General features: G+C 45.7%; 1 protein-coding gene across 2 annotated transcripts; it reads left to right on the top strand.

Annotated features, from left to right (window-relative positions):
- The first annotated feature begins 5801 nt into the window (after nt 1-5801).
- LOC311100822 (prolyl 4-hydroxylase subunit alpha-1-like) lies at nt 5802-25712 on the top strand. 2 transcript variants are annotated; one of them, XM_084141793.1, is made up of 15 exons: nt 5802-5888; nt 9060-9166; nt 11231-11327; nt 11944-12095; nt 12391-12528; nt 14142-14390; nt 14500-14711; nt 16718-16894; nt 18704-18774; nt 20314-20413; nt 22678-22731; nt 22924-22989; nt 23218-23286; nt 23423-23519; nt 23670-25712. In XM_084141793.1, exons 2-15 carry the CDS (start codon nt 9082-9084, stop codon nt 23738-23740), a joined length of 1638 nt encoding a protein of 545 aa, XP_083997919.1. In that variant the 5' UTR covers nt 5802-5888; nt 9060-9081; the 3' UTR covers nt 23741-25712. The 2 variants fall into 2 exon arrangements, with proteins under 2 accessions (XP_083997919.1, XP_083997918.1); XM_084141792.1 differs by lacking the exon at nt 18704-18774 and adding an exon at nt 17707-17777.
- Nucleotides 25713-25714: the final 2 nt, after the last annotated feature.

Genomic DNA, 25714 nt, shown 5'->3' with positions numbered 1-25714 from the left:
GAAAAGGACCAAGGCGCAGCGTTGCGACTGAACATATTCTATTTATTTAAACGTTCACACGAACAAAACAATAAACAACGAATGCGTGACGTCTATGTTACAACACGAACACACATGAACAAAATCCCACAACCCGAAAGAAAAACAGACAGATTAAATATGGCTCCCAATCAGAGACAAACAGCCGACAGCTGACACTCGTTTGCCTCTGATTGGGAGTCACACCGGCAAACATAGAAAATTGACAACCTAGAACACCCACCAGAGAAACAGAAAACATAGAATGAACACACCCTGGCTCAACATATTGAGTCCCCGAGCCAGGGTGTGACATATTGCCACTTTATTCTTGAAATATTGCCACTTTATTCTCGAAATATTGCCACTTTATTCTTGAACTATTGCCACTTTATTCTCGAAATATTGCCACTTTATTCACCAACTTTTATTTAGACTTAATTCTCAAAATATTACGTATTCTCCAAACACTTTTTTAAAGTACTACCCATGCAACAAAAAAAATTATCCATGTACCACCACCCATCGCTGTTTTTTGTTTTTTTTCTCTCTTCACTTGGCCCTAATACTCCATACATACGAAGACTGACTGGAGTAGCTTTGAGTTACAGTCGAGTTACACAGCACGACTGTATTTCACTCAATGTTTAAATTCAGCAGCCAGGTGGCGACATTCACCACCCGGTAAAATGTCACTGAAAAGAAAAGGGCAAGTTTTTTTTGTTTTTTACTGGGCACGTAAACGATTAGTTACCGGAGTGTAACTCCAGTTCTATGAGTGGAGCGGAGCCCCATAGGGGAGCTCTGCTCCTATTGGTTTACCCACTGCCCTAAGGCAGCATCAGCCTGAGACAAAATTATGCACACACCTGCAGCCAATAGGAGTACAGTTGTCCATATAAGAGGGGATGCCTCCCCTCAATCAGCCTCCCGAGATATTTATCTTCAGCGAGACTAGAGAGGGTCAGCAGGGCCTTAAGTCCTATGGGGCTCCGCTCCACTCATAGAACTGGAGTTACACTCCGGTAACTAATCGTTCTATATCGTGGAGCTCCGCCCCATTGGGGAGCTCTGCTCCTATTGGTTTAAGGCGGAGCGTAGCGCTCCAAAATGTACTCCCTGCCGAGCCCAACACTTCCCATCAAAAGGCCTAGCAATGGCTGCAACCAATTCCCGCAGTACTGTAACCACTGTCACCCTACAAGTGTCACAATATACTGCGTCATCGGTTAAAAACCCGCCCCACCTAGTCCAATGGCAACACCAATGACTAGTGGGCAGATCACCAGAATACAGGCCATACTAATCTGTACTAGCAGATAGATGGTACCTCAATATCCTGTTACAATACTACCGACCACAAATGGAATGAAACAAAGTGTCACTCTACATTGTGTACACAGTAGGCCGCCTCACTCAATCAATGGAACCCCAGAGATTAGTGGGCAGATCCCAGAACATGATTCATACTAATCTGAACAAGCAGATAGATGACGTCACATTCCGTCAAATTGTCATGACCGGTCTAATAGTATCGTAACCAAGTTACTACTATTATCCCCCATCATTCCGCCTCACTCCAGTGAATCACTGGTGGGCAGATCAATACATGCCCTCTACTGTACTGAACATGTCAGTCAGGAGTCATGCAAAAAATATGTCCTTCTATCAGAAGCGGACCTGATAGAGACCCTGTCTCCACAGTCCAAAGAGTTAGAAGACATATCCAATAGATAAAAACAGATAAATGGAGACGGTGTTGACCATGACGCCGCTCTACATATATCCTCTACCCCTGTTCCTCTGAAAAGGGCAGTAGAAGCTGCTACTACATGAGTGGAGTGAGCTCTGATACCCTGAGGCAATTGTCGCCCCGCTGCCTCATAAGCTGTCTCAATGCCCTCACAGAGCCAATGAGACAGACGCTGTTTCAAAAGTGGTCTACCTAGTGCAGCAGCACCATGACACACAAACAGCTGAGGCGATGACCTAATCGCTGCTGTGCGCTCGACGTAACACGCCAAGGCGCGTACTGGGCACAGGCGATGGAGCCTTTCCTCACTCCTCTCTCTATGAGGAGGAGGAGAAAAAGCCCACAGCTCCACAGTCTGTGATCTATATGAACTCCTAATAACCTTCGGCACAAATGCCGGGTTAGGACGTAACACCACTCTGCTCAGATCGCCATTAATGGCCAGGCAGTCGGGTCTCGTCGAAAGAGCACACAAATCACTAACACGCTTAGCCGTAGTCAAAGCGAGCAATAGTGCTGTCTTCAAAGACAGCATCTTGAGGGGTATTTGATTCAATGGCTCGAACGGCGACTTACATAGCGCTTCGAGTACCAAAGCCAAATCCCACTGAGGAAGCGTGGCTCTAGGTGTTGGCCTAAGCTGCCGCGTTCCTAATAGGAAGCGTTTCACTAGAGGGTGGCTAAAGACATTGTCTCTGCCAAACCCCTCATGACAAGCTGAAATCGCCGCTGCAAACACCTTAATGGTGGCGGGCGATCTCTGCTTGTCAAACATAAGCTGTAGGAAAGAGAGAATACTCTCAACCTGACAGCTCATGGGGTCTACACCTTGTGTGACACACCATTGTGAAAACACGTTCCATCTACTGGCATACATCTTAGAAGTGGAACTGGCACGTGAACCCTGTATGGTCCTGATCACCGCATCAGATAACCCACGGCGCTCTAGCCTGTCCCTCTCAGCAGCCAGGCCTTCAGTGGTTGGCCGATTATGGGCAACTGCCCTATCGTGCCCCCCGCCTGAGACAACGCGTCCCGTCGATGTGTAATTGGCCAAGGTGGCGCAATCAACATCTGACTCATCTCCGCAAACCAAGGAGCCCCTGGGCGATCGGGGGCTACCAGTATCACTGACAGCCCTCCTGACCTCACCCTGGCTAACAGTGGGAGAATGCAGGACAGTGGAGGGAATGCATACAGAAGAACTCTCGGCCACGGGTGGTGCTCAAAGGCTTCTCTTCCTAGTGGCGGTTCTTCCTGTTCCGTCAGAGATAACCATAGGGGACATTGCACGTTCACACGTGACGCGAATAGATCCACCTCGGCTCTCCCGAACTGTTCCCAAATTTGGAGAACAATGTCCGGATGCAGACACCACTCGTCGTCTCGAGGACCCCCTCTTGACATGCTGCTCTCAATGAGCGAAGGTGCTCGTGAGCCCACAGCCACAATTCCTCTGCCGCCCGATGGAGAGCAGGAGACCTGACTCCTCCCTGGCGATATATGTGGGCTACTGTGGTCCGGTTGTCTGACCAGACCAGCACATCGCGACCCCGAAGGGTAGACGCGAAGTGGGTCAAAACCAGTCGAACCGTTTCCAACTCCAAGAGGTTGATGTGGCGACTCGAAAGAGGCCACACACCTCCTATCGCTTGGGTCTGACATGTCCCTCCCCATCCCGTCAGAGACGCATCTGTGAACACTGGGATGTAAGAGGACACTTTGCCTATCGGGACTCAGTGCGTGAGAACGCGCGGGTTTCTCCAATAGTTCAGATCTGCACTGAGCGAGAGGGGAACCACCACCAACCGATGCCGTTGACGCAATGGGTCTAGTCTTAGTTGGGCGAACCGTCGCTGCATCCTGCGCATGTGCAGAGTCCCAGCAGAACCACAGAGTGGGCTGACGACATGAGACCCAAGAGTGACATGATCGACAGCGCCGTCACCGTGTGAGTGGGACGACACTTCCTCAGGGCAAGCAAAAAGGCTACCCTTCGGGGGTCCGAAATTCAAGCCCTCATCATTACAGTGTCTAGCTGTATCCCCAGGTAGACAATCTGATGACTGGGCCAGGGCGAGCTCTTTTTCCAATTTCCACAGCGAATCCCAGACGTGTGAGATGAATCACTGTCTGTGTTGTGTGAGTGATCGCCAGCTCTGCTGACGGGGCGAGAACCAGTAGGTCGTCTAGGTAGGCTAGTAGCCATATTCCCTGACGATGCAACGGTTCCAATGCCACCTCCACACACTTGGAAAACGTGCGAGGTGCCAGGGCGTACCCAAATGGCATCCTCGTGTATTCGTACGCCACCCCTTGAAAGGCGAATCGCCGAAACTTCCTGTGACAGCCCAAGGCGGGCCTCCCATGAAAGGGAGAGGAAACATTAGTGCGTTCTGAACCAGAAGGAGGGGCAGAGACGTCAGTTAAACCCGTAACCGTCGTATTCCTGCCCTCCGTGAACGCAGCGTGGGTCTGAATTGCACTGACCGAGGCCACAGCCTACGACAGGGCACCATCCCCAGCATGCGATTGCGTCATCGTAGATGACTGCAATTCGCTATTAGAGCCCCTCACTACAATACTCCTAGGAGTCTGTAATATGAGGTCTCTATGAGGTAACACAAGGCGGCGCCTTGATACCTTCTTAACCTTCACCTTCTGTGTGTGTTCAACTCTGCACCTCTGGTGGGTTGAGTCACGCTCAGTGTGGTGAGTATTAGCGCGTTCTGTGAGAGGTGGGGGCGCCGATACGTTGGTTATTCCCGTAACCTTAGTAATCCGGCCCTCCGTGAACGCAGCATGGGTCTGAATCGCACTAACCGAGACCTTAGTCTGCGATAGTGCGCCATCCCCGAATAGCGGCTGCGTCATCATGTCTCCTGACTGAGACTGCAGCCTGCTATGAGAGGCACTCACTACAATACTCCTTGGAGTCTGTAATGTGAGGTCTCTTTGAGATAACCTAAGACGGTGCCTTGGTATCTTTTTCCCTTTCACCTCCTGTGTGTGCTCAGCTCTGCACCTTTGGTGGGCTGAATTACACTCAGTGTGGTGAGCATTGGCGCGTTCTAAGAGAGGTGGGGGTGCCGATACGTTGGTTACTTCCGTGACCGTGGTAATCGGGCCCTCCGTGAACGCAGCATGGGTCTGAATCGCACTAACAGAGACCTTAGTCTGCGATAGTGCGCCATCCCCAAATAGTGGCTGTGTCATCATGTCAGTGTCTGACCGAGACTGCAGCCTGCTATGTGAGACACTCACTACAGCACTCCTAGGAGTCTGTAATGTGAGGTTTCTATGAGGTAACACACGGCGGCGCCTTGATACCTTATTATCATTCACCTCCTGTGTGTGCTCAGCTCTGCACCCCTGGTCTTCCATTCTCTCCCCCTCGCCATGTCATAAACGGCGTCTCTTCTGGCCGCCCTTCGGGTGATGCCAGGATGACGCTTTAATGACCTCTCTCGCCGGCGGAATGGTCGGCACCTCTGGCGCTGCAGGGGAGGGGGGCGAGGCCCGCTCCCTTGCTGCTGGAGGCCGCCGTCTGACGCCAAGCTGTAGCGAGAGTAACGGCCGCCCTCCATCATGTCCACTTCCGGGTTGGAGGGCAGCTTAATCTCCCGCTGTTTAGCAGCCCACTCAATGAGACCTGAAAATTCAGAGCACAGAGAGGCTGTGGCGTCATCATCCAAGGATGTAAATGACCTCACACTTTCCTGAGGGAAAAGGGGTGTTAAACATCTGGGTCAGTGTAATGAATTGTTCCAATAGAATATTCATTTCTTCCCCAATAGCCCTGTCATCTCCCGAGTCAGCGCCTTCCAGTCACTGAAGATAAAGGGAGGCTGATTGAGGGGAGGCATCCCCTCTTATAGGGACACCTGTACTCCTATTGGCTGCAGGTGTGTGTATAATTTTGTCTCAGGCTGATGCTGCCTTAGGGCAGTGGGTAAACCAATAGGAGCAGAGCTCCCCTATGGGGCGGAGCTCCACGATATAGAACCTACTAGCTCACCGCAGGTCAGTTCAAATACCGAGGATTTGGAGAAAACAGCCGTGGCAATTGACGTGGGGATTTTAACCCCCTTTCAAACGCAGTGCTGATCCGAAAAAGGTACCAAAATCTGTCATTGATGTTCTTAATTACTGCATGATGCGTGCTCTGTATGATGTCATCACTGTAATATTTATTGGAGGACATTTCCTCAGTCATTTACAGTCACTTTGGACTTAATGGCTAAACTGCTATTCGTTTTGTTCTGCTGCATCCCTTTATGAAATAACACCTTGAAAAAAATTGTTTGGCAGTCACATCGTTGTTGCAAATGAAACAATATATTTTTGCTATTGATACGGTATGCACTCACTAACTGTAAGTCGATCTGGATAAGAGCGTCTGCTAATAAAATGTAAATGTAAATGTGTTGGTATCTGGCTTGGCTTTGATTTGGCCTGCTGGACAGTAGCAACAATATGTGAAGGTATCAAAAAGTTTTGTGTCGCAGCTGCAGTAAAATGCAGCTAAGCTCGATGTTTTTATCTGCATAGTGTTTGTTTCTTGCTACACGTAACAGTTACATGTTGCTGGAAACAATTGGTTGATACGTTATTGTACACATGTTGCGACAATGTTGCTATTTCAAGAGAAGAGTTGCCTACGTGCAGAACGTTAAGAAACATAGCTGCAGGGCTAGCTAACTAAACTCATATCCATGGTAAAAGTTCATTGAGTTTAGTCAGCTACTGCAGGGCCAGAATAAATAAATGCCAGATGTGGAAAATGAAACTCAAGCAAATGTAACTTCCCTTTATACCAATCTTTAATTTGCAGTCAGACTAGTTATATGGCTTCTAGGGTAGGAAATCTATTTTTGATGAGGGTGCTCCCGAAAATCCCTGCGATGGGGGAGGGGCATGAACGTGGCAGTCTTGTCTCCCTGAATTTCACTCCCTGCCCTGAACCTCTCCAACAGTAGGCTATACATTCAGTTTATGACTCATTCTCAAACATTCCCAGTCAACTGCTGTAATACGTCAGGACTAGTTTTCTTCAACCAATTAGACAGCTTGTATACAATATGGCTGTCAGCTTGTGTTATTGAACAATTATAAACTGTTTTAGTGAAGAGTAATAGCAGATTACAGACACATCACCTCTGCTTGTCCTCACGAGTTTTCTTAACCTAATAGCCTAGCTGTTGGTAGTCTTGTAGCATCACATCTCTCACATTCCTGACCATTTGGTGATGGGACCTACTGTTCATTTCCCTAGACAGGGTTGAGTGATGGGTCATCTGTCCTGGAAATCTGTTTACCTGTTGCACATCTGTTTCAAGGGTACCTATCAGAAATCTAATCCAGACCAACATGAAAGAAAATTAAGCCCATTGGCCTGTTTATTTACAGTACCTACTGGACTCCAGCCCCTTGTGTGAACTTGTGCACTCTCCCGGGTATTTGACTGCCCATCGTAAATACTTGGGCTGCCCAAAAGCCTTTCCCTCCCACCTCGACCCCCCTCTGCTCCTTGCGCTCTTTGGGATACAGCTACTGCTTGAACTGGCCAGCATGTGTACTCCATCATCCTAAAAGCTTCAAATGCCCTCTGGCCAAACGGAGGACTGACCTCTTTGTCTCAAGCAGTCACTGTGTGACTCAGCAACTGAGTATCAGTCTGTGTTTTGAATAGATAGACATTGTATAATGAAAACACCAATCAATCAATCAATTTTATTTTATATAGCCCTTCGTACATCAGCTAATATCTCGAAGTGCTGTACAGAAACCCAGCCTAAAACCCCAAACAGCTAGTAATGCAGGTGTAGAAGCACGGTGGCTAGGAAAAACTCCCTAGAAAGGCGAAAACCTAGGAAGAAACCTAGAGAGGAACCAGGCTATGAGGGGTGGCCAGTCCTCTTCTGGCTGTGCCGGGTGGAGATTATAACAGAACCATGCCAAGATGTTCAAAAATGTTCATAAGTGACAAGCATGGTCAAATAATAATCAGGAATAAATCTCAGTTGGCTTTTCATAGCGATCATTAAGAGTTGAAAACAGCAGGTCTGGGACAGGTAGGGGTTCCATAACCGCAGGCAGAACAGTTGAAACTGGAATAGCAGCAAGGCCAGGCGGACTGGGGACAGCAAGGAGTCACCACGGCCGGTAGTCCCGACGTATGGTCCTAGGGCTCAGGTCTCTCAGTTGGCTTTTCATAGCCGATCATTAAGAGTTGAAAACAGCAGGTCTGGGACAGGTAGGGGTTTCGTAACCGCAGGCAGAACAGTTGAAACTGGAATAGCAGCAAGGCCAGGCGGACTGGGGACAGCAAGGTGTCAGCATGCCCGGTAGTCCTGACGTATGGTCCTAGGGCTCAGGTTCTCAGAGAGAAAGAGAGAACGAGAGAATTAGAGAGAGCATACTTAAATTCACACAGGACACTGGATAAGACAGGAGAAGTACTCCAGGTATAACCAACTAACCCCAGCCCCCCGACACATAAACTACTGCAGCATAAATACTGGAGGCTGAGACAGGAGCGGTCCGGAGACACTGTGGCCCCATCCGAAGAAACCCCCGGACAGGGCCAAACAGGAAGGATATAACCCCACCCACTCTGCCAAAGCACAGCCCCCGCACCACTAGAGGGATATCCTCAACCACCAACTTACAATCCTGAGACAAGGCCGAGTATAGCCCACAGAGGTCTCCACCACAGCACAAACCAAGGGGGGGCGCCAACCCAGACAGGAAGATCACGTCAGTAACTCAACCCACTCAAGTGACGCACCCCTCCTAGGGACGGCATGAAAGAGCACCAGCAACATATTGTTTCATAGACTAAAAGTAACTGAAAATCCTCACTTTGAGTCTACGAAGTGGGTTTTTAGGAGCAGCATGAGATACACAATAGTAATTGTGTAAGGAACTAAGGCCTTCTGGGAGCAGTGAAAGGACCAGAGTGGGTCACACAGGGGGCATGAGTTGGCATTGGTTACATATTCACTGGGTGCGTGCAGACTCAGTGGGATCTGGAGGCAAGCCTGGCAAAACCATCTCCCAGTATAGGCAACAAATTAATAGAAGCTTCTGCTCAGCCAGTTAGCATGCTGAGACACGCAAAAATATTTTGATTGGTGCTGTTAGTTTCATCAAAATATTTTTTATTTCAGAGAAGTTTCCTGTCATGAGATCATCATCAGTGGATAGTTGTCCAAGTGTCCTTACGTCTCACAGGTATTAATATGATCTGTAACTGACTAATAACTTGTCTACTTCTCTCTTACAGACCCCTGTGCAGCAGTGCAAAGATGGAGCTGAGGGGTGTCTGGTGTGTGTTGTTGACTTGTCTCTTCTACACATCCTCCGCTGACAAAGATTTCTTCACCTCCATCGGTAAATATCTCCCTCCCTCTATTTTCCATGAACAATCCTTTATAGACCCCTTTATTAAGTCATTTTAGGGCAATTCCATGGTAATGTAATTGCGCTGAGACTCAGATGTTTTGTATGCCAAACAAAAAACATTGATTTCAAAGTTTAACAAACCATACAACTCTTTGCACATGGACTACTTTTAACAATCCGAGAGTTTGGGACTGTAAGGTTCTATCTGCATTGTTGTCAAAATGGAGTTATTGACATAGCCTTGTTCTGTTCAATGTTCTCTACCTATATTGTACTATAAATACCCCAATTCATATTGTTAAGTTTAAAAGAATACAAGATAAAAATTGCTGACAGCATTCAAACCAATGAGAGTTTGGAACTTTAAAGCTAATTATCAAATATTTTTTGCAGATTGAACCTTATAGTCCCAAGCTCTTGAATTTACACTAAACATTTTATAAAAACACATGTAATGGAAGAACTGTGCAGATGCAAAGTTTGGTAAGAGCATTTCGGTAAAATCTCCCTCAGTTCTTTATGTGTCCACACTTTCCAAAAACAATCTGCTCCGAATTAAGATTCAACAGTGTCTGCAGAAAGAATGGGGTGTCAGATATGACATGACACATTGACTGTGTGTGGAGAACAAGGAGGGGAGGCAGCCTCGGCGGAAGTCGTGACACTTCGAAATAATCTATTTTGGTTATTGAACTACAGTAAATGAAGTGGATTCACACCCGGTTACGGAATTGCGGTAATGGAATTTCATCATGGTTCCCTGATCTGTACTGCACAGAAATGCATTATTATGGATATGAATGTCATTCTCGTCATGGTGATGTATCCTGAATAGGTACACAAAGGTATACATATTTAATATCCTCCTTTGCATATTTGGGTATTATTCTACACACTGGCTATTATTTAAAAGTGCTCTGCCCCCAAATAAGACCATTTTGTTGGTCCGAACCGGACCTAATCTGAACTACGTCTATGTTTCACAAGTCTGGACATCAATGTACAGCACAGTAGAGCTCAGTAGAGTACATTAGAGTACAGCACAGAACACTACAGCAGAGTACAGTAGAGTTCATACAGTACAGTAGAGTACAGTAAAGTAGTGTATAGTTCAGTACAGTACAATACAGTACATTATAGTGTACTCAACTCTAGTGTGCTCTACTGTGTACTGTACTGAACTCTACTGTACTATACTCTACTTTTCTTGTCTGCTAAATGACTTAAATGTAAATGTACTCTACTGTACTGTACTTTACTGTACTCTACTGTACTCTGCTGGACTTTACTCTTCGGTCCAAACTTGTGAACCCAACTGTGGTTTGTGAATACTATGTTTTCCCATTGTAGCAAATTCAATAGCAGAAATTCTGTTACTAATTTGGGAACAGAATTTCGAGTTTCAGTCACTTAATAATTAATAAACTAAATTGATATCAGTAAAAACACTATAACTAATTGATAGGTCTACCTTTAGTTGTTACTTCTGTGAGCTTTCATTATAAAATATCATAAAGACGTGGGTTTTTGGTCATGGAATGTCAAGGCACAAGGCAATGTTTCTTAAACTTACAGAATGCAGACACATTTCTCCAAAGCTAAATATAAGTGTTGATATTAGTTGGCAGTGGTCTTTACTTCAACATTACTGTGTTTTGATGTATTTCTAATACATTTGAATACTTTGTATGGTAGATGTTTTCTAACACCCCTTTTTCAATGTTTACCAGAAATCAAAGCCTGCTCATTCCTATTTTTTGGGATGGAAAATGGTTGAAAAATGTATATATGCCTTAATGTCACCAAAATATAGACTCTTAGCTTTTATTTGACACCCAATTTGACATGCTCCTATGATCTTCACATGTTGGTGCTCATGGGTCCTTTTACATGTAAATGACCTTTATTACTACCATCCTGTCTTGGTCACAAACCTTGACCCTAGGGGGAGAAATGTGTTTATCACAGAAATAAGCATTACAAACATGTATAGTTATTCTATGTATTCAACATTTGTACAATCTTTGACCCCAGTTCCACTGTGTTCCCCAGGTCAGATGACAGATCTGCTATACACAGAAAAGGACCTGGTCACTTCTCTGAAGGATTACATTAGAGCAGAGGAGAGCAAGCTGGAGCAAGTCAAAAAGTGAGAGGAAAGCCCCTGTCCACAGACCTTTATCTCTTTATCTCTCTATCCCTATCTCGCTATCTTTTTCACTCACTCTTACTTTATCTCACGTTCACAGGCTGAGGCAGGTCATAAAGTGAGAGCCCAAATGCCCAGATAGCTACTCTCTCGTTCTTGCTCACTTTTCTCTCTCACACACAATGGTATAAATACTATCAAAGAGAATAATTTACATATCCTGCTTCACAATGCCACCTGTACAATACCACCTGTACAATACCACCTGTACAATACCACCTGTACAATACCACCTGTACAGTACCACCTGTACAGTACCACCTGTACAGTACCACCCTCAGAGGGTATTGTCTCCTCTCAGCCTATTGTGTTACTATAAAGAGACGCTGTCAACGAACCAACAGGGAAGGTGAAGTGCAGGACATGACGTAACTGTTCTCTTATCTATTGTCTTTCAATGGCGCTGATGGACAGGCGTGTGTGCATGTTTGTCTCTAGAGGGAGTACGTGAGTGTATATATGAAGTTGATATATGTAGAAATACATCAGACAATGAATCACTGTTTGCTTCTATGAGTCATATACTGAATGTATTTTCCCTCCATGATGTGTCCAGGTGGGCTGAGAAGCTGGATGTGTTGTCGGCCACGGCCACTCAGGACCCAGAGGGCTTCCTGGGCCACCCGGTCAACGCCTTCAAGCTGATGAAGAGACTCAACACAGAGTGGGGAGAGCTGGAGAGCCTGGTCCTCAAGGACATGTCTGATGGTCAGGATTACTCATGGGCCTCTATTATAATGACTGTATAAATGCTCTATTACCACATAAAGATGAAATCTTCCAAATCATTGCTAAGTGCTAATTGACAAGTTATTAAAAAAAAATATATATATATATATAATCAGTTGCATTGTTTTGCCATCACTGAAGTGATGGAACAGGGTATGTTTCAGAGAGGAGTGAGATTGTTCTCCAAGCATCTTTTAGCATCTATACCACCTTGAGTGAAGATCTCGTATAATAGAATTGAGCTTCCTAACTATCTTTCCTTCCAATACTCCAGGGTTCATCTCTAACCTGACCATCCAGAGACAGTACTTCCCCAATGATGATGACCAGACGGGGGCAGCCAAGGCCCTAATGAGGCTGCAGGACACCTACCGGCTGGACACGCACACCATCTCCACGGGAGAGCTGCCTGGTGAGGGGTGTTGGGGGCAGGGAGGTAGAGGCTTGGGGCTTAAATCTAACCAATCAAATCACATTTGATTTGACACGTGCTTCGTAAACAACAGGTGTAGACTAACAGTGAAATACTTACTTACAGGTCCTTTTCCAACAATGCAGAGTTAAAGAAAAAATAGAAATAGTGACACAAGGAATAAATACACAGTGATTAAGGAGTTAAAAATTACATGGTTATCTACAGGGAGTACCAGTACAGAGTCGATGTGCAGTGGTACGAGGTACATATAGGTAGGGGTAAAGTGACTAGGCAACATGATAGATAATAGACAGTAGCAGCAGCGTATGTGGTGAGTGTGAAAGTGTGGGTGTGAGTGCATGTGTGGCGTCAGTAAGTCTGTGTGGGCGTATGTAGTGTGTGTGTTGGGGTGTCAGTGTAAGTGTGTGTGCATAGAGTCAGTGCAGGTGAGTTAGTGCAAAAAAGTGTTGGTGTGTGTTGGGGTGTCAGTGTAAGTATGTGTGAGTGCATAGAGTCAGTGCAAGAGAGTTAGTGCAAAGGGTCAATGCAGGTATTCCGGGTGGCCATTTGATGAGCTATTTACCAGAGCGACTTACAGTAGTGAGTGCATACATTTCCTACTTGTTTTTCTCGGACTGGTCCACCGTGGGAATCGAACCCACAACCCTGGCGTTGCAAGCGCCATGCTCTACCAGGCTGCCTCATCATCGTTGGTGATCAGTCCTACCACCGGCGTGTCAGCAAACTTGATGATGATGTTGGAGTCATGCGTGGCCACGCATTTATGGGTGAACAGGGAGTACAGGAGGGGACTAAACACACCCCTGAGGGGCCCCCGTGTTGATGGTCAGCATGGCGGATGTGTTGTTGCCTACCCTCACCACCTGGGGGAGGTCCGTCAGGAAGTCCAGGATCCAGTTGCAGAGGGAGGTGTCCAGTCCCAGGGTCCTGAGCTTGGTGATGAGCTTGGAGAGGGGACTATGGTGTTAAATGATGAGCTGTAGTCAATGAACAGCATTCTTACCTTGGGTATTTCTTTTGTCCAGGTGAGTGAGGGCAGTGTAGAGTGCAATAGAGATTGCGCTATCTGTGGATCTGTTGGGGCGGTATGCGAATTGGAGTAGGGCCAGGGTGTCCGGGATGATGGTTGATGTGAGCCATGACCAGCCTTTCAAAGCATTTCATGGCTATAGATGTGAGTGCTATGGGGCGATAGTCATTTAGGCACCTACTGGCTGGAAACACATACCATCTCCATGAGGGAACTGCCTGATGATGGGGTTGAGGGGCAGGCAGGGAAAGGCATGTGGAGGGAGCTGCATACCAGGAGTGGATTAGCCGTGGACTTGTTACCGGCGGAGGTTCTGTTATAGCTTCAGTGATAGCTGCTCCTACTACTGTTGCGGAGGGAAATCCTGCACAGTGCTCACCACATGCAGTGGAAAGCCCCATTTAGTCCACATGAATGCTTGAAATCCCATGGAATGCCATGTAAATGCACTGTATGCAAATGGCTGCTGAGATCCAATCTATCTGGTGATGAGATGAGTCCATGTGTGTGTCCATGTGTGTCACTCTGCACATGTTAACATCTCCATGTCTACACACAGGAACTAATACGGATGTCGCTATGAGCCCTATGACGGTGGAGGACTGCTTTGAGCTGGGGAAGATAGCCTACTCTGATGCAGACTACTACCATACGGAGCTGTGGATGGAGCAGGCCCTGAAACAGCTGGACGGGGGAGAGGAGTCCAACGTGGACATGGTGACCATCCTGGACTACCTCAGCTACTCCATCTACCAGCAGGGGGAGCTAGAGAGGGCCCTGGACTACACCAAGAGATTGCTCAAATTGGGTGAGTGGATATTTGTGATATTTGTGTTTCATGTCTTGATTGTAATGCACAGGACAATACTGAGTAGATTCTCATCTTCAGTCCTAAATGAGTCGGCTGTGTTCCTTAGACTCTGCTCACCAGCGAGCCAATGGCAACCTGAAGTACTTTGAGTACCAGCTGGCCAAGCAGAAGAAGGTTGAGGCGGAGGAGGGCCTGAAGGAGAAGGAGAAAAGAGAGAGGGAGAAGAGAGAGGCGTCTGACAAGAAGGGCAGACCTGCAGACTACCTGCCTGAGAGGAGGAAATACGAACAGCTGTGTCGCGGCGAGGGCATCAAGATGGTGAGAGGCACTAACTGTACTAACCAGTGGTGGCTGGTGGCACTTTAAATCGGAGGACAGACTCCTAGTAATAGCTGGAATAGAATAAATGGAAAGGTATCAAACACATGGTTTCCATGTGTTTGATACAATTCCATTAATTTCTTTCCAGCCATTACTATGAGCCATTCTCCCCTCACCAGCCTCCACTGGTACTAACACACACTCTGCATGCACAGCTTCTAATAGCTATGTATTTTTATGTTTAAATGGCTTATGTCCTACTCCGCTTGAAAGGCTTTATATTGGTCATGCAACTACACTGAACAAAAATATAAACGCAACATGTAAGGTGTTGGTCCCATGTTTCATGAGCTGAAATAAAAGATCCCAGAAATGTTCCATATGCACAAAAAGCTTATTTCTCTCAAATTGTGCGTTCAAATTTGTTTACATCCCTGTTAGAGAGCATGTCTCCTTTGCCAAGATAATCCATCCACCTGACAGGTGTGGCATAACAAGAAGCTGATTAAACAGCATGATCATTACACAGGTGCACCTTGTGATGGGGACAATAAAAGGCCACTCTAAAATGCGCAGTTTTGTCACACAACACAATGCCACAGATGTCTCAAGTTTTGAGGGAGCGTGCAATTGGCATGCTGACTGCAGGAATGTCCACCAGAGCTGTTGCCAGATAATTAAATGTTAATTTCTCTACCATAAACCGCCTCCAACGTCGTTTTAGAGACTTTGGCAGTACATCCAACCGGCCTCACTACCGCACAACCACGTGTATGGCGTTGTGTGGGCGAGTGGTTTGCTGATGTCAACGTTGTGAACAGAGTGCCCCATGGTGGCGGTGGGGTTATGGTATGGGCAGGCATAAGCTACGGACAACGAACACAATTGCATTTTATCAATGTCAGTTTGAATGCACAGACATACCGTGACGAGATCCTGAGGCCCATTGTCGTGCCATTCATCCGCCGCCATCACCTCATGTTGCAGCATGATAATGCACTTCCCCATATCGCAAGGATTTGTACACAATTCCTGTCCCAGTTCTTCCATGACCTGCATACTCACCTGACACGTCACCCATTGAGCATGTTTGGGATGCTCTGGATCGACGTGTACGACAGCGTATTCCATTTCCCGCCAATATCCAGCAACTTCGCACAGCCATTGAAGAGGAGTGAGACAACATTCCACAGGCCACAATCAACAGCCAGATAAAGTCTATGCGAAGGAGATGTGTCGCGCTGCATGAGGCAAATGGTGGTCACACCAGTTACTGACTGGTTTTTTGATCCACGCCCTACCTTTTTTAAAAAGGTATCTGTGACCAACCGATGCATATCTCTATTCCCAGTCATGTGAAATCCATAGATTAGGGCCTAATTAATTTATTTCAGTTGACTGATTTCTTTATATGAACTGTAACTCAGTTAAATCTTTGAAATGGTTGCACGTTACATTTATATTTTTGTTCAGTATAGATGGGTTTTTCCTAAGCCAAATGCTCATCCGAGAGAGACAAGTTCGATGTTTGGCGAAACAGTTCGATGTTTGGCAGGACTAGAGGAATCTTTTGGCACTCTTTCCTCTGCTGCGTGAATCTCTTGGTGATTCTCTGTGTCCTCTCTCCTGCATACTGTGCTCCCTGCTTCTCACCCTGGCTCTGCTTCTGCCTATCTGTCCATAGATGGAGCTGTTTAATCTAGCCATAATGTTTGGCAATGAGGCAGAAGCCTGGATGGACAAGTGTGTGTGGGGGAGAGTCGGGGTGTGTGTGTGCATGCACTCGCTGAACCATGCCTTGATAGGTTCTAAGCCAGTAGCTATAGCAATGGCCAGAACTGTGAGAATGTCCCATATATGTCCCATAATGTTTGGGTCAGATACCATAGCAAATGATCTGCAAGTTCGTGAACTCGGGTGACCCTCTGTGATTATATATGATAATGATCTCTATCTCTCTTTCTCTGTCTCTCTCTTTCTCTCTCTCACTCCCCCGATCTCAGACCCCGCGGCGTCAGAGTCGTATGTTCTGTCGTTACTCTGACAACAACCGCCACCCCCTGTACGTGCTGGGTCCCGTCAAGCAGGAGGATGAGTGGGACCGCCCACGCATCATCCGTTACCATGACATCCTCTCCAACAGCGAGATCGAGAAGGTCAAAGAGCTGGCCAAACCCCGGGTGAGTTCAAGGTCCACCCTCAGGGGAAGGCAAGGTCTGGGGTGTGGTAAGGGTCGCAAAATTCCAGTAATCTTCCAAAGTTTTCCCCAAAATTCCAAGGTTTTCCAGAATTCCAAGTTGGGAAAGTCTCCGGGATTTTGCAACCCTAAGTGTGGTAGATGTTAAAATCAGTGGAGGCTGGTGGGGGAGCTGTAGGAGGACGGGCTCATTGTAATGGCTGAGATGTAATAAATGGAACGGAGTCAAACATGTGGTTTCTATATGTTTGATGTGTTTGTTACTGTTCCATTTATTCTATTCCAGCCATTACAATGAGCCCTTCTTCCTATAGCTCCTCCCACCAGCCTCCACTGGTTAAAATGTGTGTAAAATGCATGTTCCATTGCTGCCATAAGGACACTGGGGATACCCACCCTGCATGAGGACCTGACTGTGTACAATGTGTGTATTTGTTTATTTGCTACACACTGGCTGGATAAGAGCAACATCCCACTTGTTTGGCTCAGACAGTAGTATTTGATAGCTCAGTTAGAACTAGAAGGGAGTTTTGACTCGGCAATGAACATCACCTCAAATGATCATAACTGAATCAAATGATCATAACCGAATCATAGCTTCATATCAACACATAACTCAGACTTTCGCATGAATCGTGTATTAATGTCAATGATCGAGATCCATATCTCAAGCAATGGTTCAGCTCTTGGGAGAGGGTAAGGGGAGACACAGACTTAATGTAGCCTAGTAGTGTATGTGGGTGCAGCAGCCAGTCAGTGTGTAACAGGGATTGTCCCTGTAACCCGTGTCCACAGCTGCGCCGGGCCACCATCTCCAACCCCATTACTGGTGTGCTGGAGACCGCCCACTATCGCATCAGCAAGAGGTAAGACCAGCAGGCAGGGATGGGCACAACACTGTACCCCAAACCATGCCCCTGTCTGTAACCCAAACCATGCCCCTGTCTGTAACCCAAACCATGCCTCTGTCTGTAACCCAAACCACTCTGCACCCCACATCCCCTCCACTTGGGCAGCAACCTTGGCAAAAGCACAACAGCTAATGGTGAAGTCTTAAGCGTAGAGTGATATAAATGACTAGTGTAAATTGACAGTTTGTATGTTTGGGGAACTTGTGCTATTATTGCATGAACACGTAACTTTCATGTGAAATGTAGATATTTTGGGTATTTTGGAAGGTAGGTTGATTTTGAAGAAGGTATAATTCAACCCCTCTGGGCCTGTGCTCTTGCCAAGACGTCCTGCCACTGCTTTGATCATAACAAGAGGGAGGAAGAGGAGTCTAAGTATCTGCTTGTTATCTAACAGTAGTCGGGGTGCGACAGGGGCAGTCTAATATCTCATCAGGGCCCCGTGTAGCTCAGTTGGTAGAGCATGGCACTTGCAACACCAGGGTTGTGGGTTCGATTCCTACGGGGGGCCAGTATGAAAAAATAAAAAAATAAAAAATGTATGCACTCACTAACTGTAAGTTGCTCTGGATAAGAGCGTCTGCTAAATGACTAAAATGTAATCTTCTTTTTGTAGCATCTCAATTAAGTTTGGCAGTGGCCATTACTAGCCATTACCTGAGTGCAAGCTCAGCAAGTCGTTTGCTGCAATAGTTTTAGACAGCATGGTTCGCATGCCCTGGCCTGGCATCAGTCTGGCTCTCATATAGTTGCTTGATCATTCAGTGACCGTCTCTCTCTATCTCTGTCTCTTTCTATTTCTCTGTCTCTCCTCTTCCTCTCTGTGTCTCTGTCCTCCTCTCTGTGATCTGTGACTGTAATGTGAACCGTCCGGGAACTAGCTAAGGCGTGCCACCGTGCATGACCCCCAAACAGGGAAACTCACCACGGCCCATTACAGAGTCTCCAAGAGGTAAGGGGTCAAAGGTGAAGGGGAGGGACCTGCATAAGGCCCTGTCTTCCCTTTCATGCTGCTCATCCCTCCCCCTCACCCCTTTGTGGACCTTTGCTTACGGATACACCTACCTCCCTCCTGACCTATACAATCAGATCCCTTCCTCTCCTATCAGCATGACAACCCAATCCATGCAGTGGCTTACCCAAATAGTGTTTTCTGCTCTTTTTCTTTGAAAACACAAGGAGTTTTTCTGTTATCTTGGTGCAGGTGTATCTTACAGAATGTCATTTCAGTGTGTGGGTGGAAGTAAAAGTTGAATTCCTCTAATAGAAAGGAGACTGCCTGCCTCTTGGCTCCCTTCAAGCCTGTTTAATGTGGACTGGTTATAGTGCGCCCCCTTGTGCAGATAGATTAAGCTGAGTTGAGCAAATGGAAACATGGTGGTGACCATGCTCTGTTCCTCAAGTCTGATCCCCCAGATTATGGCTTCATTATGCCTGTGAGTCCATTAACCTAAATTAGTTAAATGAATTAAGCATTTTTCTCATTGAACATGCACAATGTTTAATTAATTATCTTAGGGCCATTAGTAATCAAGGTTCTAAGTTAGGCTATATAGATGTTTCTTTTTGTTAGATAAATGGTTTAAAGAAGGAACCATATTTGTAACCATACAGCTGATATAGCAGCTGATTGCACATTTATATCTGAGGATATGAGCCAGCTTTCTCACCGTACTCTCCTAATAACAGCACTTCAAAAATAGCCCAGTGTGATTCATCACACAAACACACACACAAACACACACACATTTATACTTCAGAATGAATGAATAGATTGAGCCACTTCAAAGCATGTCTTATTCATCTATATAACATGAACAGGCTACGCTAATTAGCTGGATGCACATAGGACACACACTCCCGTTAAATGATGGTGTGTAAACATAGGGCCTGAGACTGGGGCCTGAGACTGACTCAACATGGTTCTACCCCTCGAGGGGGCCAAGTGAGATCTGGCTCCTATCCAATGGAAGGGTGAGATCTTGGTCTGCCCAGTCGAGTCTGCTGCCTGCTGGACACTTAACAGCATCTTCTGTTACTCCCATACCTTTCTAATCCAATATATATATATATATATATATATATATACATTTAAAGGTCTGTCACGTAGAGGGACAGAAGGACTGGGGTCTGTTGTTAAATGAATAACCCCAAATGGTCACTCTGCCCCAACTACCTTGGTGAGAAACAGTTATTTTAAGTTTTCGTTAACTAAGGGGATTCTTCAAATAGATGCATATCAAAAAGAGAGAAAAAAACATTTTGCTCTGAGACTTGTGGTGTTCCCTTTAACCTCTATGTTCCCACCATCCTGATTCCCTCTCCTATACCCTTCTAACCTACAGTACTAACGCATGCAGCCCATGCTGTTTTCTTAACTGTTAAACCTGTGGAAACTCTAATTTGTAATAACATTATTCAGCTGCCTGGCTACAATTTACACGAAATAAAGGTGTATTTTATGACTCAAACTGTCAATCTCTCATCACAGTGCATGGCTAACAGCCTATGAGGATCCAGTAGTGGACAAGATAAACCAGCGCATTGAGGATATCACAGGCCTGAATGTCAAGACAGCAGAGGAGCTACAGGTAACACAACAGAACATCAGGGTGGCTGAGGGAGTTTAGTAGGACTGGAGCACTGGTAGGAGTGGATACCCTCACAGTACATCTATAGGGTTTTAGCAACCAATGATGTGAGTATACAAAACATTAAGAACACCTGCTCTGTCCATGACATCGACTGATCAGGTGAATCCAGGTGAAAGATGTGAATCCCTTTTATACTGTATGTCACTTGTTAAATCCACTTCAATCAGTGTAGATGAAGGGGAGGAGACAGGTTAAAGAAGGATTTTTAAGTCTTGAGACAATTGAGACATGGATGGTGTACAGTGCCTTGCAAAAGTATCCCCCTTGGCATTTGTCCTATTTTGGACATACACAAAATTGTCCAAATTGGTGAAGTGAAATGAAAAAAATTACTTGTTTCAAAGAATTCTAAAAAATAAATAATGGAAAAGTGATGCATGCATATGTATTCACCCCCTTTGCTATGAAGCCCCTAAATAAGATCTGGTGCAACCAATTACCTTTAGAAGTCACATAATTAGTTAAATAAAGACCACCTGTGTGCAATCTAAGTGTCACATGATCTGTTTCATGATCTCAGTATATATATACATCTGTTCTGAAAGGCCCCAGAGTCTGCAACACCACTAACCAATGGGCACCACCAAGTAAGCGGCACCATGAAGATCAAGGAGCTCTCCAAACAGGTCAAGGACAAAGTTGTGGAGAAGTACAGATCAGGGTTGGGTTATAAAAAAAATATCCGAAACTTTGAACATCCCACGGAGCACCATTAAATCCATTATTAAAAAATGGAAAGAATATGGCACCACAACAAACCTGCCAAGAGAGGGCTGCCCACCAAAACTCACGGACCAGGCAAGGAGGGCATTAATCAGAGAGGCAACAAAGAGACCAAAGATAACCCTGAAGGAGCTGCAAAGCTCCACAGCGGAGATTGGAGTATCTGTCCATAGGACCACTTTAAGCCGTACACTCCACAGAGCTGGGCTTTACGGAAGAGTGGCCAGAAAAAAGCCATTGCTTGAAGAAAAAAATAAGCAAACACGTTTGTTGTTCGCCAAAAGGCATGTGGGAGACTCCCCAAACATATGGAAGAAGGTACTCTGGTCAGATGAGACTAGAATTGAGCTTTTTGTCCATCAAGGAAAACGCTATGTCTGGCGCAAACCCAACACCTCTCATCACCCCGAGAACACCATCCCCACAGCAAAAACCAAACACCTCATTCCACAGTAAGAACATCATACCAAAGGTCAAGCATGGTGGTGGTGGTGTGATGGTTTGGGGATGCTTTGCTGCCTCAGGACCTGGACGACTTGCCTTAATAGAAGGAACCATGAATTCTGCTCTGTATCAGAGAATTCTACAGGAGAATGTCAGACCATCCGTCTGTGAGCTGAAGCTGAAGCGCAGCTGGGTCATGCAGCAAGACAATGATCCAAAACACACAATCAAATCTACATGAAAATTGCTAAAAAGCAACAAATTGGAAGTTTTGGAATGGCCTAGTCAAAGTCCAGACCTAATCCCAATTGAGATGTTGTGGCAGGACTTGAAACGAGCAGTTCATGCTTGAAAACCCACACGTCACTGAGTCAAAGCAGTTCTGCATGGAAGAGTGGGCCAAAATTCCTCCACAGCGATGTGAGAGACTGATCAACAACTACAGGAATCATTTGGTTGGAGTCATTGCAGCTAAAGGTGGCACAACCAGTTATTGAGTGTAAGGGGGCAATTACTTTTTCACACAAGGGAATTGGGTGTTGCAAAACTTTGTTTATAAAATAAATGAAATAAATATGTAATTGTTGTGTTATTTGTCCACTTATGTTCCCTTTATCTAATATTAGGTTTAGGTTGAAGATCTGATAACATTCAGTATCACAAATATGCAAAATTAGAAAGGGGGCAAATACTTTTTCATAGCACTGTATGTCTATTATAGCAACAGGGTGAAACATTTATTCCACGCAATGACTACATCTGCATTGCTTAATGTTTGGGGTTTTAGGCTGGGTTTCTGTATAGCACTTTGTGACACCTGCTGATGTAAAAAGGGCGTTATAAATACATTTGATTGATGATAAGGAACTAACTTTACTGCTGTTTGCTACTGAGGAAGAGCCAATCAAAGACTAGTGGTTGTACTGTGAAGGTAAAGTGGAAGGAAAGGTCATTCTACAGTACTAAGACGAGTGTCTCTAATGACAACACAGCATCTGTCACTCTGTTTATGTCCTCTTTTCCTCTCTCCTCAGGTGGCAAATTACGGCGTGGGCGGGCAATACGAGCCCCACTTTGACTTTGGACGGGTAAACAAGGCTTCTCTTTCTATTCTGGTCAGGGAAATATGATGTGCATGACTGAGAGTCAGTGGGTGACTGTTGATGGCTGGCACACGTGCATCAACTGTTGTTAGTGGGTTCATATCTTGATGGGGTTTAGCCTTGAGTGTTAGTGTTATTTAACCTTAGACCCTTTGTGTATGTTCCCTGTCTTTGCAGAAAGATGAACCGGATGCGTTTAAGGAGCTGGGCACTGGGAACCGCATCGCCACCTGGCTAATTTACGTTAGTATCTCTGCTTTGTACATCTCCATTAAGCAATTCACTATTTCAGCTCTATTTCATAGCTATGGATACACTTTCGGTCTTCCATTTACCCATGTGTAAATCTATCTAATTTCAAAGATTTCATTAAACAGCAATGGGTTTCAATTATGATGAACTTGAAAAAGCTCTCATATTAAAGCGGTATGTATGACTGATAGCTTGAAGATGCTCTCTTCTCTGTTGCAGATGAGTGACGTGCCATCAGGGGGCGCCACTGTCTTTACAGATGTGGGAGCTGCAGTGTGGCCCAAAAAGGTGAAACACACAACTGTGGTGTTCACGTTGCATTCTTTTCCTGTTAAGTGTGTGAAGAATTTCTTTCTTTGATGATATTTGATGCTAAATCAACAACTGTGTCTTAATGTGTGTATATGTAAACTTTTGTTTTCAGGGAAGTGCAGTGTTCTGGTATAACCTGTTTGCCAGTGGGGAGGGTGACTACAGCACACGGCACGCAGCCTGCCCTGTCCTAGTAGGGAACAAGTGGGGTGAGCCAACCTGTCTCTCATTACATCCATTACTCCTGTCCTATTACCTACACCCTAAGAACTTCAGGTCTGCCTGAGGGCAGAAATAAGCTAACTGTTTGCTGCAGCTAACTGTTTGCCACCTCACTTAGTTTTGTCTTCCCCCTCCAGTGTCTAACAAGTGGATTCACGAGCGAGGCCAGGAGTTCCGAAGACGTTGCACTCTGGACGAGTCAGACTGATCAAAAGGAATAAAACACCTTCCTCCTAATCCTCGTCTTCCTCTTCCAATCCCTTCTCCTGGACCCACCTGACTCTCGGCTCTGTGGACGCTGGGGTGTGAAGTGCCCTCTGACCTCTCCACCCCCTTCCTCTCCTCCTTCTCTCCAAACTCAGTGTTCACTCAGCGTTCACTGAGGCTCTGGCTGCTCATGTGATCTGTCACATTTTATTTTTATCTGAGGTGTGTATGTGTGCGTGTGTGAACGTGTGCGCATGTGTATGTGTGTGGGGTTCACCAGTCCCAGTCTGTGCCTTCTGTCATGGGTTTTGCACACTCCGACGGCACAGCTGTCTTAACCTGAGGAACTTTTATTTAACTTTCACCCTTAACATGGACTTTTATGTTGATACTGTCGACAAGATGCTAAGTTAACTAGTTTCCCAACTCCTCAAATACCCCAACAGTACACATTTGTAGTGTAGCCCCAGACAAGCACACCAGATTCAACTTGTCAACTAAATACCAAGCCGTTGATAAGGTGAATGAGGTGTGTTTGTCCAGAACTACAACAAAATGGTGTACTGTTGGGGGTACTGGAGGACCGGAGTTGGGAAACACTGAACTAAAGCAAACAACAAGGCTGCTTCTCCCTTTCAACTTCCTACATGACATACTTCTATTTTCCTTACCTGCAACACTCCTTCCTTCTTACCATCACTCCAATCCTCTCCTCACCCACTGTTTCCCAGCACACAGAGGTATGAGACCAGTTATAAATGCACTGTCACTGTCAAACTCTCCCACAAAGTCCTCCCTCCCCCACCCTATCAACAGGTCAAAATCAGATGACCCCACATCATATCAAGCCTCCTTATTGGCCCTGTAATCAGGGTGTGATTTAAGCCACTTGACCCATCTTGGCTATTCCTGCAGGACATACATGGGGCTAGACTAGGGGGCTCGCCGGAAGGATGGAGATTTATTGGTTGGTTGCACTGACAATCAGGGTTAGTCATTAGGCCAAGGCTCTAAATTATGACCATTCGAGTTGTGTATGCGTATAAAAAATGTGGTGGTGCAACCTGAGGCATTAGACAGGGAATCACCAATGTAACTGTAAAGACTTGTTATAATGTGACCATTATCAGAAACCATTGTTTACATGGTTGGAGTTTTACATAGTACAGTATGCACAGGGTCTGGGTTACTATCAGATGTAGGGAAGGTCTCAGAACAGTGAGAAGTGATTACCACTGATTCACCCCCCCCCCCCCCCCCCCCCCCCTTTATTTTCCTTCTCTCTCCATTCCCCTCCTCTCTACCAAGGCCATGTCTGCCACAGGGCTATTTCAGCCCTGAGGTCATTCACTCCAGGACAAACACTACTGCATCTGCTGCACAGATAAACACTGACTTTTAAAGGTACACAATGTCTCTTAGTTTTTCTGCCTTTCTCTCGCAATGCGCTCTGTTCCTCCTGTGTCTCCCACTCCTCTTTCTGCCTTGGTGAGATACAGTAGACTCAATGCAGGTGCGCCTATAAGTACTGACTGAACCCGTTCAATGTTACTGAAGCAAAGCTCGAACCTGATCAGTTGATGATTAATTGGTTTGATAAGCATAGGATTTCATCCCTAAATGACTGAATGAAATATGATGCTAAGAATCAATAAGAAATATCACTCCAAACCTGGTTCCTCCACTCCACAGTTTAAGCCTATGCTGACCCTGGGAATAACGATACTTCATAGGAGGCAGTTGTTGATGTGTTCAGAGGGTCCCTGGTTCGAGCCCAGGTTGAGGCAAGGAGAGGGACGGAAGCAACACGGTTACATGTATATCCTCCCAGATGCAGTCCTTCTTTTATTTGAATTGTAATAATGATGGGATGTGTGGGGATGTGTTGTATGTGAGGTTATTGTTTTCTACAGAAATAAATTTATGTTAACTAAAGAATTCAGTCTTGAGTGAGTCAGTGTTTTACATTATTTGT

Source organism: Coregonus lavaretus (assembly GCF_964263955.1).
Source record: "Coregonus lavaretus genome assembly, chromosome: 25".
Classification (NCBI taxonomy): Eukaryota; Metazoa; Chordata; class Actinopteri; order Salmoniformes; family Salmonidae; genus Coregonus; species Coregonus lavaretus.
This window is presented reverse-complemented; position numbering and strand designations above follow the sequence as displayed.

What these genes read in the sequence shown, in the direction of transcription:
- LOC311100822 (XM_084141793.1), top strand. Translation starts at nt 9,082, where the DNA reads ATGGAGCTGAGGGGTGTCTGGTGTGTGTTGTTGACTTGTCTCTTCTAC. An exon ending in AGATTTCTTCACCTCCATCG is followed by an intron (nt 9,167 to 11,230) that starts GTAAATATCTCC and finishes TGTGTTCCCCAG; the next exon opens with GTCAGATGACAGATCTGCTA. An exon ending in CTCCACGGGAGAGCTGCCTG is followed by an intron (nt 12,529 to 14,141) that starts GTGAGGGGTGTT and finishes GTCTACACACAG; the next exon opens with GAACTAATACGGATGTCGCT.